Genomic DNA, 13313 nt, shown 5'->3' with positions numbered 1-13313 from the left:
CCTTTCTCTTTTTTTAAATTGGGATGTAGTTGCTTGATAACGTTGTGTCAGTTTCTGCTGCACAGTGAAGTGAATCAGCCATATGCATACATATACCCCCGCCCCTGACCCTTCTTCCCTCCCACTCCCCATCCCACCCCTCTAGGTCACCCCAGAGCCTTGAGCTGAGCACCCTGCGCCCGCAGAAGCTTCCCCCTGGCTGTCTGTTTCATACGTGGTGCTGCATATATCTCAGCCTCAGTCTCCTGATTCCTCCCACCCCGTTTGTCCACACATCTGTTCTCTACGTCTGTGTCTCTATTCCTGCCCTGAAGTAGGTTCATCTGTATCACTTTTCTAGATTCCCCATATATGCATTAATATACTATATTTGTTTTTCTGACTGACTTCACTCTGTTTGACAGACTTTAGGTCCAAGCACGTCTCCACAAATGACCCTTTTACCCACCAATGATTCCTCCTTTGTCCTGAAGTTTTACAGAGGTTGCCTGTGGGGTGCTGTGAGAAATGAATTGATCATCATAATTCTTCAGAAGAGCATTTCTCTTTCAGAAACTTCAGAAATCTTAAGTGACGTTCTAGTTTGTAAATGTGTTGAAATTTGGAGGAAAACTTGTGGTTGTAATGATATAAGAGGCTGCCAAGATGGCCCAGCACCAAATGGAAATTTTCACACTTTTGTGAGCAGTTTCCTAACATTTCTCTCCTCCTTGGCCTCTAACCAAGTTTGCTGGGCCCCCTTTCAATTTAATTATGTGTTTTTCAGATTCCAAAGTGCTCTTGAGATCAGTCAGCTCATGTGAGCCTTGCAATAGCTCTGCAGCTGAAATGGTCTGAGTTGCAGTACCCCCTTTTCTTTATTTTTTTGTTAATTGTTCACCACACTGAGCAGCATGGGGGATCTTAGTTCCCCGACCAGGGATCCAACCTGGGCACCACCTGCATTGGAAGGCAGAGTCTTAACCACTGGACCACAAGGGACGTCCCAACAGTAGCCCTTTTTCTAAAGAGGTAACTGACACTCAGAGAAGTGAAGCAGCCATGTTCCTCTAGCTGCTCTGTGTCAGAGTCTACACTAGAGCCCCCTTTTTCAGAACCCCAGGCTCCATTAGCTCTTCCTTTTTTATTATTTTATAAGTGAAGTATAGTTTATTTATAATGCTGTGTTAATTTGGCTGTACAGCAAAGCAATTCCATTATCCACATGTCTTTCTAGTTTTTGTTTAGTTGCTAAGTCATATCCAACTCTTTGTTACCCCGTGGACTGTAGCCCGCCAGGCTTCTCTGTCCGTGGAATTTCCCAGGCAAGAATACTGGAGTGAGTTGCCATTTCTGTCTCCAGGGATCCTTCCGACCCAGAGATTGAACCACATCTCCAGCATTAGCAGGAGTGGCTAATGCCACTGAGCCACCAGAGAAGCTCGTCCATGTATATAAATATACACACACACACACGTACATATGTATATATACATTCTTTTGAGTATTCTTTTCCATTATGGCTGAGATCAGGATATTGAATATAGCTCCTTGTGCTGTTCAGTGGGAATTTGTTGCTCATCCACATTGACTCTTTCTGATTGTCAGAGTCTTAAAAACTCTCCACAGAAAACTAAAAAATAATTGTCCTTTTATCTTAATTCAGAAGTAACCATCCTCCACAATGGTTGGAGGGATAAAAAATGCACAAAGATGGGCACAGTAAAGGACAGAAATGGTATGGACCTCACAGAAACAGAAGATATTAAGAAGAGGTGACAAGAATACACAGAAGAACTGTACAAAAAAGATCGTCATGACCCAGATAATCACGAAGGTGTGATCACTCACCTAGAGCCAGACATCCTGGAATGCAAAGTCAAGTGGGCCTTAGGAAGCATCACTACGAACAAAGCTAGTGGAGGTGATAGAATTCTGGTTGAGCTATTTCAAATCCTCAAAGATGATGCTGTGAAAGTGCTGCACTCAATATGCCAGCAAATTTGGAAAACTCAGCAGTGGCCACAGGACTGGAAAAGGTCAGTTTCCATTCCAATCCCAAAGAAAGGCAATGCCAAATGATGTTCAAACTGCTGCACAGTTGCACTCATCTCACACGCTAGCAAAGTAATGCTCAAAATTCTCCAAGCCAGGCAGTGAACCGTGAACTTCCAGATGTTCAAGCTGGATTTAGAAAAGGCAGAGGAGCCAGAGATCAAATTGCCAACATCTGTTTGATCATCAAAAAAGCTGGAGAGTTCCAGAAACACATTTACTTGTGCTTTATTGATTATGCCAAAGCCTTTGACTTTGTGGATTATAACAAACTGTGGAAAGTTTTTAACTCCATGGGAAGACCAGACCACCTGATCTGCCTCTTGAGAAATCTGTATGCAGGTCTGGAAGCAACAGTTAGAACTGGACATGGAACAACAGACTGGTTCCAAATCAGGAAAGGAGTATGTCAAGGTTGTATATTGTCACCCTGCTTATTTAACTTATATACAGAGTTCATCATGAGAAATCCTGGACTGGATGAATCACAAGCTGGAATCAAGATTGCTGGGAGAAATACCAATCACGTCAGATATGCAGATGACACCACCCTTATGGCAGAAAACAAGAACTAAAGAGCATCTTGATGAATATGAAAGATGACAGTGAAAAAGTTGGCTTAAAACTCAACATTCAGAAAACTAAGATCATGGCATCTGATCCCATTGCTTCATGGCAAATAGATGGGGAAACAGTGGCAGACTTTTTTGGGAGGCTCCAAAATCACTGCATATGGTGACTGCAGCCATGAAATTAAAAGACGCTTGTTCCTTGGAAGAAAGCTTACCATCAACCTAGACAGCATATTAAAAAGCAGAGACATTACTTTGCCAACAAAGGTCCGTCTAGTCAGAGCTTTGGTTTTTCCAGTAGTCATGTATGGATGTGAGAGTTGGACTATAAAGAAAGCTGAGCGCCAAAGAATTGATGCTTTTGAACTGTGGTGTTGGAGCAGACTCAAGAGGGACTGCAAGGAGATCCAGCCAGTCCATCCTAAAGGAGATCAGTCCTGGGTGTTCATTGGAAGGACTGATGTTGAAGCTGAAACTCCAATACTTTGGCCACCTGATGCGAAGAACTGACTTATTTGAAAAGACCCTGATGCTGGGAACGATTGAAGGCAGGAGAAGAAGGGGACGACAGAGGATGGGATTGTTGGGTGGTATCACCGACTCCATGGATATGAGCTTGAGTAAACTCCGGGAGTTGGTGATGGACAAGGAAGGCTGGCATGCTGCAGTCCATGGGGTTGCAAAGAGTCGGACAGAACTGAGCAAATGAACTGAACTGAACCATCCTCCACAATTTTTACATACTTCATATGTCTTGAATCATGCTGTTGATACAAATTTAAACTAGGCATAAAATCATCATATGACCCTGCAATCCCACTCCTAGGCATTTACCCTGAGGAAACCAAAATTGAAAAAGACACATGTGTATCCCTTGTTCATTGCATCACTATTTGCAATAGCTAGAATATGGAAGCAACCTAGATATCCATCGACAGATGAATGGATAAAGAAATTGTGGTACATGTATACAATGAAATAATACTCAGCCATGAAAAGGAATGCATTTGAGTCAGTTCTGATGAGGTGAATGAACCTAGAACCTATTATACAGAGTGAAGTGAGTCAGAGAGAGAAAGATAAATATCATATTCTAACACATATATACGGAATCTAGAAGAATGGTACTGAAGAACTTACTTACAGGGCAGCAATGGAGAAACAGAGAGGGGACATGGGGAGAGGGGAGGACAGAATGAGATGTATGGAAAGAGTAACATGGAAACTTACATTATCATATGTAAAATAGAGAGCCAATGGGAATTTGCAGTAAGCCTCAGGAAACTCAAACAGGGGCTCTGTATCAACCTAGGAGGGGTGGGATGGGGAGGGAGCTGGGAGGGAGGTTCAAAAGGGAGGGGATTTATATATATACCTATGGCTGATTCATGTTGAGGTTTGATAGATACTTGCATAATAGTCCATTATATAACCACACCATAATTAAACTCTTGCCACAAATTCTCTGCTCTGTACATTGCCCCATGCCTCTGTTTTCCCTGTCCCTTCTGTACATATAAGCAGCAAAAAGAAAAAGCTTCCTTTTCTCCAGTATTTTATCTTTTTCTTCTAGTGTGTGTATGTGCTCAGTTGTGTCTGACTCTTTGTGACCTCATGGACTGTAGCCTGCCAGGCTCCTCTGTCCATGGGTTTCTCGAGGCAAGAATACTGGAGTGGGTTGCCATTTCCTTCTCATGGGAACCTTCCCAACCCAGGAATTGATCCTGGGTCTTCTGCCTTGGCAGGCAGATTCTTTACCATTGAGCCACCAGGGAAGCCCTTTCCTTCTATTATAGTCCCTACGTATTACTGTATTCATGTACAGCTTGTAGTCCAAAAGGTACAAGTACTGATGTTTTCACTCTGAAGCATCTCCTGCTTCACACTTGAGAAGACACTAGAAATCTGTAGTGTTTCCACTTTCAGAATCTATGATAAATATCAAAGATGATCTCTTGAGGTTCACTTGGTTTTGAGAAATAAATAAACCTCTCTTGAATGAAGTCCTCCACAAAATCTCAGTCTATCACAATGACTCCTTATGACCAGATACTAAAATGGGCCTCATTTTATAAAATGAGCTTTGCGTGCCAAGGACTGAATTGATATAAACTCGTAATTCTGAATTATTATGCAGGTGTCCATTGCTATAGAAGAAGTTACTCGCTGCCATATAAGATTTACCTTCCGACACCGGTCGTCTCAGGAATGTAAGTATTAGGAGGTCTACGACATACTTTAATCAAAACAATATCTTTCATCAAAAAAAATCCTGCTTGACAGCACTTTTGTGTGTCTGTAAAACAAGATACTTGGCATCTTTATTTCAGGATTCATTGGTGCTAAAGAAATATTTTTTTAATGAATTTTTCTAGGTTTCCAAGATTTGTGTTGTTCGTTCTGTATCAGAATTTCCCCAAAATGTGTTCTGTGAGTACTAAGGTTCTCTAAGATGCTAATAGATGGGCTCTCTGACAGGTTGAGTTTCACAGTTGGATAGAGATAGGAAATGCTTGTGTATTATATTTTCCTCTTAGGCATTCACAGTGTACGTTGTCATATTGCTGAGAAATCCTGAAGCTAGAAAAGTGTTTAATCTCTAGTTTCCCCAATTTTTTTTTTTCCATGAAAGAACTATTTCAAATCTTAGAACATAGTTCATGAGTTGACTTTTCTAAAGTGTGAACAAAGGAGAATATTGTTTATTTTCCACTTGATCACAATGTGTCTGGAAGTGTTGTTCTTATTCAGCACTGCATGAAAGTCCAGTCCTTCCTTCCAAACTGAAGTTTTTGATTGCCGTCTACCTACCAGCCTGCAGGCCAGGCCCTCAATAGATAATAGTAGACAGGACTCAGGCACTGCTCTGAAAAGTCTCTGTGATCTAGTTAGAAAGATGAGTATGAAAACAGACGATGAAGGTCAGATCAATGTGACGTGTTACAGCAGCAAACGTGGAGTTGTAAGCCTAGCACCCAACCCTGCCTGGGGATTTATTTACCCCTAAGATTTCCTACATCCTGTCTGAGCCTCGAAGATAAGCAGAGGTTAGCCCAGCAAAGGGTGATGGTGGAGAAATGTGTTTGAAAGAGCAAAGGGAGGCTGAAGTGGGAGCAATTATAATATTAAATTGAGCCATCGTAAAGTGCCAGTTTTATAGGTCAGTAGCAGACAGTCAAATATTAGCAATTTCGTCCAGTTCTACATTATACCAAAGGAGCATTTCTCAGCTCTTAGTTTGTACCAGATAACACGTGAAGCTCTATTTATACGCTATCTTGTTTGGTATCTACAGTAGTCTGATAAGATCCATACTACTTTAATCCACATCTGTACACAAGGAAAGTGAGGCACAGAGATGTTAGGCCCAAGGTTGGGCTTCCCTGGTAGCTCAGCTGGTAAAGAGTCCACTTGCAATGCAGGAGAACCTGATTCGATTCCTGGGAAGATCCACTGGAGAAGGCATAGGCTACGCACTCCAGTATTCTCGGTCTTCCCTGGTGGCTCAGCTGGGTTCGATCCCTGGGTTGGGAAGATCCCCTGGAGAAGGGAACAGCTGCCTACTCCAGTGTTCTGGCCTGGAGAATTCCATGGAGGTTGCAAAGAGTTGGACATGACTGAGTGACTTTTACTTTCACTTTGCCCAAGGTCACAGGGCTAGTAAGGACCCAGATTGACACCTTGACAGTCTGATTCCAGGCAGGCTGAGGCAGGATCATGAAAAATGAAGGTTCTTTTAGACCATCTTGTAGCGGAGCCATTAAAGAGTGTTGTATAGGTCAGGAGTCCCTAACTTCTGGAGTCTAATGCCTGATGATCTGAGGTAAAGCTGATTCAATAATAATAGGAATAAAGTGCACAACAAATGTAATGCACTTGAACCATCCTGAAACCATCCCCCCCTGCCCCTGGTCTGTGCAGAAATTATCTCCCATGAAGCCAGTCCCTGGTGCCAGAATGGTTGGGGATTGCAAGTATAGGTGGTGGTGGTGGTGGTGATTTGGTATCTATTTATAACAGCTTTAGTCATGGTATCCCCAGCCAAACTGGACACAGCCCAAGTGGCCATCAAAAGGAGAACATATGAACAAACCATAGTATAATCTTTTCATAACAGATACCTGCTCAGCCAGTCTGGGGACACATGAGAACTACCAGAGCTTAGAGGTGTGCCTGTGGTGAGAAGGGGCCACGAGTCCCCCCAGCCATAGACATCTGAGTAGGGGACATGTGAGCTCAGAGGCCAACTCTGAAGACCAGGAGGGAGGCCCTTTCTTTCCTCAAGAGGCTGGATTCTCCTTCCCAGATGCCAGCAGAAACACATAACCCCTTTTCCTGGCACCTTGGCATCTTGGGAAAAGAGAGGAACAGAAACCTTAGATGGCATCACAACCATGTTATTGTTGTTCAGTGGCTAAGTTGTGTCTGACTCTTTGCAACCCCACGGACTGCACCACACCACGCCTCCCTGTCCTTCACTGTTTTCCAGAGTTTGCTCAAGCTCGTGTCCATGGAGTTGGTGATGCCATCCAACCATCTCATCCTCTGTCGCCCCCTTCTCCTGCCCTCAGTCTTTCCCAGCATCAGGGTCTTTTCCAATGAGTCAGTTCTTCACATCAGGTGGCCAGAGTATTGGAGCTACAGCATCAGTCCTTCCAATGAATATTCAGGACTGATTTCCTTTAGGATGGACTGGTTTGATCTCCTTGCTGTCCACAAACCTTGAAATATAATAAATAAAATACTTGCTGAGGTACTTCCCTGGTGGTCCAGTGGCTCGGAATCTGCCTACCAATGCCGGGGTCACGGATTCCATCACTGGTCCGGGAAGATCCTACTTGCTGAGGAGCAGCTAAGCCCATGCCCCACAATTACTCAGCCTGTGCTTGACAGCCCATGCTCCAAAACAAGAGAAGCTGCTTCAGTGAGAAGCCCACACACAACTAGAGAGTAGTCCCTGCTCACCACAGCTAGAGAAAGCCCGTGCACAGCATCAAAGACCCAGCGCAGCAAAATATAACTAAGTAAACACATGTATACAGAGAGATTGGTACATACACACTGAGTCTGTTTTAAAAACAGCAGCAGTGAGATAGCCCATGGGAGGGTTTGGAAGCCTGGCATTTTAGGAATACAGGGAAGTGATGAGGGTGGTCTGTACTCAGGAGGGAACAGCAGGAATGGAGAAAAAAGGTGTCCAGAGGCTCTCAGGAGGTGGAGTTAGCCTGGGGGTGGGGTCAGTGTCGATACTCGTTGTTATGATTGGATGCTCGAGTGGATTCTGGTGTCATTCATTCATAAATACAGGAAGAGCAGGGTATGTGTGGGGGGCACCAGAAGGTTTCAGTTAAGGAACTGTTCCTTCAGGGAGCCCGTGACATGCATACTCCATATGGCTCATTGGAGCTCACCGAACTGATTGATTAGAGTGCGGTCGAGCACCTAACTGCAGACACATGTGCCCAGCTCTCATAGCCATCACCCCCTGGTATCCTCCTGCCCTGCTCAGACATCTTTTCTTGTCTTTTCAGCCAGAGATAAATCAGAGCGAGCCTTTGGCGTGTCCTTTGTGAAGCTGATGAACACGGATGGCACCACTCTGCAGGACGGGAGGCACGATCTGGTGGTGTATAAGGTGGTGCTAAAGAAAGAGGCCAAGGACCTCCTTACTCCCTCTGAAAGTGATTGTGAAAACTCCTTTTAGATTTTGTGTGTAACTATCAGAAACTTCTCTAGACCTATATGTGTTCACACCTACCAGTCTCGAATCCCAGAGGACTGTGGTCACACCAGCTTCATGGACTCCCATCCCCTTCAGTCTAATAAATGATGGTCCTGGGACTTCCCTGATGGTCCAGTGGGGACCGCCAGTCACACTTCCACTGCAGGGGGCGTGGGTTCCATCCCTGGTTGGGGAACTTGGATCCCACATGCTGTGTAGCATGGCCAAGAAAAAAAAATTTTATTAAATGATGGTCCCTCCTTCTGCAAATGGCATCATGGAGGTGAACAGCCAAAGGTCACTCTCTGGCTTTCTGTTCTTTGCATCTCCCCTTGTGGAGCGTTGATAATTGCACTGTTGGACTGGGTTAGCAGGTGATGGGTGTGGTAGGATGTGGTTTTCATATCAGTGAGAACCAGGCACCATTTCTGTGCTCTGGGGCCCCTCTTCCTCCGGTATCAGTTTTGTCCTTATTCTTGCATCTACGTGCTGCAGAGCTATCATTCCCACTGAGATTTTAGAGTTGAAAGATGTTGAGAAGATTTCATTTGTCCAACAATGTCAAGGAGGCTTTTTTCAGTTGATAGCTTTTCTGAGATGAAGCTGCCTGATGTGTATTTCCGTTAATAGCTCCTGAGCTCAGAAATAGTGTTGGAAGCCATAGCTAGCTGTTTCTTCTCAGGGGACCCAATGAAGTATAACTGGACAATTTACACGTTCAAGAAAATGAAGTCCAACCTTACTCTTTACTTACATACTTATAATACAGACTAGGATATTGATTTCTGCTTCCTACCTTACTCCATTTTCATACAATGTTTAAATTATTTCCGGGCTCAGATTTTTGAAAAACATTACAACACCTCAGAGTTAAAAGGGATCTAATATAAAAACTTTGTTTCTTATGCTAGAAATACACTGCGCTCACGATAAGTATTATTTTATTTGCACCTAAGAGATTTTGTCTGCTCTCTGGCATCCCTGACATGTTTCCTTTGCAGGGTGACAACAAGAAGATGGAAGATGCTAAATTCTACCTGACCTTGCCTGGAACCAAGGTGGAGATGGAAGAAAAGGAGCTCCAAGCATCTAAAAACACAGCCAGCTTTGCACCAGCCAAGGACAGCACAAAGGACAGCTTTCAGATTGCCACCCTCATCTGTTCCACAAAGCTCACCCAGAATGGTAGGTGCGGCGACCTGAGTGACCCCAGAATGGGTTTTCCACTGGGTCCTCCTGGGCTCCTTTGTTAAATTCAGGAGACTGGACCATATGTCTTCTGAGATGGGGTCCTCGGCTCTGTGGATTCTGCTCTTTGCGTGATGTTCTAGGTAGAACTATTAAATAGCTAAAGCTTTTTCTGAGGCTTCTTTGTCTATCTTTGAACCAGGATGAAAAACATTTGGGTGTTTTTTAAATATGGTAAAACCTACAAATGTATTCTAACGGAGGCTGTAAAATTGGAAGGTCTTATGTTTCATTCCTTCAAGGCAGCAAAGAGCTCTAATACTGTTCTTTGTATGATGTGCATAATGAGATATTTTGGTAACAGGGGAAGAACACTGGCAGGTAAATATCAGTCCCTTGCTCAAGAAGGATGGCAAAGAGCAGGGAGGATTTCCTATTAGCCTTTCCATCTGTCCCCATGTAGACTCCTCTTTCCCCATTTTTTTCCCAAGCAGTCAGAGATTTTCCATAAAATCAGCTGAACAGTTCACAGTTGGCTTCACTTTGTCCCTTCTTGAAAATAGCAGTTTTAACTTCTCTTGTGTATATCATGGCATTTGATAGCCAATAACAGCTTCTTATTCATTTAATGTATGTAATTTGTAAGGAGTCCTGCTGAATATAGTGATCCAAGAGTTAGCTGCTTTGGGGACTTGCTTTAAAAATTGTGTATCCCCTGTGTTGTGTGGATGATTAGTCCCTTTGACCTTTGAGAAGAGTTGGGGGCTCTGCCTTAGGGAGATGATAAGGTAGACAAGCAGCTAAGATATAAGGGACACTCAAGGGTCAGATAGCATGTGGTCGATCTTTAGAAAGGGTCAGTGTTGTTTATTTTGGTGAATCATGGTTGGGTAGAGAATATGGATAGTATTTCAACTTGGGCAAGTGTCTAGACTCAATAGAGTGGGCTTAGAGCTATTACTTATGGGAAAGCAAAAGCACACACCAAAAATAAAGCCAGAAAAAAGGCGAAACTATAAAGACATGAAAAAATCCATGATTACAGAGGGCTCAGGGAGAGCGGGAGGGATGAACAGACAAAGAATGGGATTTTTAGGACAGTAAAGCTATGCACTAAATGATAGCCTAATGGGTACTTAGATATATGTCACTGTACATTTGTCCATACCCACAGAATATACAAAGTGAAGCCTAACTTAAATGACAGCCTTGAGTTAATGATCTTTATAGTGTTGGCTCATCAGTTGTAATAAAGGTACTACAGTAATGCAGGATGTTAATAACACTGGAAACTCTGTAACCTTGAAGGGGTATTTGGGAACTCTCTGCACTTGGGGCTTAATTTTTTCTGCAAGCCTAAAACTGCTCAAAAAAATAAACTCTGCTGTGGCTGCTGCTGCTAAGTCGCTTCAGTCGTGTCTGACTCTGTGCGACCCCATAGACGGCAGCCCACCAGGCTCCTCCATCCATGGGATTCTCCAAGCAAGAACACTGGAGTGGGTTGCCATTTCCTTCTCCAATGCATGCATGCATGCTAAGTCGCTTCAGTAGTGTCTGTCTCTGTGCGATCCTATGGACAGCAGCCCACCAGGCTCCCCTGTCCACGGGATTCTCTAGGCAAGGATACTGGAGTGGGTTGCCATTTCCTTCTGCAAAATAAAGTCCATTAATTAGGAAAAGACAAACACCTTAAAAATTAAGCCAGAAAGCATTCTGAGCTTACATGACAGAACTGTATCCATGATATAACTGTTTTTAGGGGAAAAGTAAGTATAAATAAATGGTTGATACAAGGTTAAATAGTATAATGTTTATCGAAAATGATTAAGAAGGTGTATCAGAGATTTTAAATATTTATTTTCAGACCCTTTGGCCCAGTACCGTGACCTCTAGAAAGTGAACGTAAATGGACAATGAGAGGTGTACACAAAGATTTATGTAGGAGGATGTCTCCCTATTATTAAATAATGGGGGAACACTGGAAACAATCCAGATGTCCAGTAGTTGGGGGTCAGGTCAAAGTCTATCTTGTTATTAAATGATGAAATATATGAGGCTGTGAAAAACACTGGGTTAGCCAAAAAGTTCATTCGGGTTCCTCTGTAACATCCTCAGAGAAACATGAACGAACTTTTGGGCCAACTCAGTATTTCAGAACAAAGACATAAGAAAATGTTAACAGTCCCTGGAATATAACCTCAGTTTTGTTTAAATATGTAAGGAGAATTTGGAGCCAGTTGCCTGGGTTCAGTTCCCAGCTCTGCACTCACTCGCTGGTTCATCTTGGACACGTCACTTGATCTCACTGTGATCCAGTTTCCTCATCTCACCTGCTGTCAGCATGGACAGGAGGAGGAAGAGGGGACATGTGGGGCCACCTTGTGCGTATATGAAGACAGGGTATTCCCAGCAGCAGATCACAAGTGCTGTTGTTTCTCTGCTTTCTTCTAATATGATGGGAATGGTAAAGAACCAGTTCAGTTTATTCTGAGAAAGAAGCAGGTGAGGAACATGAGTAAACTGTCAACTCTACAAGGGCGTTTGCTGATCAGGAAGGTGTCTGTTCTCCTTTTACACGGAGACTGACCACAGGTGTTGTTCCTTAGCCTTTGGAGGGCTGTTCAGACTCCAAAGGTCAAAAGCCACTGGACTTTGTCACAAACAGAGCCTGTAGATGCTTTTCATTACTTTATGAATTTTTTTCGAAACTAGAACAGCTCGATTTATATGGGATCATTTTGTTGCTGGACCTTGTAGAGGGTGAGAATAGATTTGTTCTGGAAAAGGGAGCGGGGAGTCAGGTCTCTGCAGGACGGGCGCTGCACCAGGCTTTCACAGCGGTCTCGTTTTACCCACGCACATCCTCACACAGGAAGACACCCGTGTTGCTATCATTCATTCTCAGTTTGCTGATTAGAATTCTGAGTTAAGAAACTGAAATATTAGGCTGGCCAAAACGTTCATTCATGTTTTCCTGTAACACCTTACCTAATACTGTGCCTGAACTCATAAGTAATGGACTTGGGTCTGAAAATACATATTTGTAGCAAAATTTAGGGGTTTTTTTTGGTCATTCTCTTCTTTTTTAAATGTTATGGTCCTAATCTTTTCCCGAAGGTAATCACTACCCTAAATTTGGGGACTGTCGATCAGAGGATCATGAATTGTTACATACTTCTGATGGAGATGTAAATTGGAACAACTTTGGATAACATTTAGGTAGTATCTGATACTGTTGAAGGTGGTCATTCCTGATAACCCAGAAGTATACTCTAGTTTTATACCTCAGATAAGCAGCTATACCTGGATACCAGGAAGCATATGAGAACGTACATAGCACAGTTGCTTATGATGTCTCAAAACCACAAACAACCCATCTGGTTTGGGGGCGTTGTTTTGTTTTTTGTTTTGTTTTGTTTTGGCTGTGCCGCTTTGGCTTGCAGGATCTTAGTTTCCTGATCAGGGGTTGAACCCAGACCCTTGGTGTATAAGTGTGGAGTCCTAGTTCGTTGACAGTAAAATGGATAAACAAATCCTGGTACATCCATACAGTGGGATAGATACTATACAGCAATGAAACGAAGTTTGTCAGAGCTATTCATCAACCTGTATGAATCCCAGAAACACTGTGAGTCTAGGCCTATTTCCATAAGACTGTGCCACCACTTTTCTTGCCCTCAGACCTTATGGTTCACCATTGCCGAATACATTCTTAATATGAGCATTGATGGAGCATGCAAGTAGGGAATAAAATTCTAGGCTGATGAGTGGGTGCTTGGCAGATGCTAAAATCTGCT

At 43.3% G+C, this 13313-nt stretch overlaps 1 protein-coding gene across 2 annotated transcripts in view; it reads left to right on the top strand.

Annotated features, from left to right (window-relative positions):
- DOCK5 (dedicator of cytokinesis 5) overlaps window positions 1-13313 on the top strand; it is a 281193-nt gene that overhangs the window by 169117 nt on the left and 98763 nt on the right. For both annotated transcript variants that reach the window (XR_006345828.1, XM_043927733.1), the window contains exons 16-18: window positions 4744-4816; window positions 8138-8241; window positions 9330-9513. Coding sequence is in view for 1 of the 2 variants with exons in the window: in XM_043927733.1 (XP_043783668.1) it covers window positions 4744-4816; window positions 8138-8241; window positions 9330-9513 (361 nt within the window). In the remaining variant the exon portion in view is untranslated. The remainder of the gene's footprint in view (window positions 1-4743; window positions 4817-8137; window positions 8242-9329; window positions 9514-13313) is intronic.

The sequence above is a fragment of the Cervus elaphus genome, chromosome 16, assembly GCF_910594005.1.
Source record: "Cervus elaphus chromosome 16, mCerEla1.1, whole genome shotgun sequence".
Lineage (NCBI taxonomy): Eukaryota > Metazoa > Chordata > Mammalia > Artiodactyla > Cervidae > Cervus > Cervus elaphus.
The sequence above is the reverse complement of the archived record's forward strand: the minus strand, read 5'-3'. Positions and strand labels throughout refer to the sequence as shown.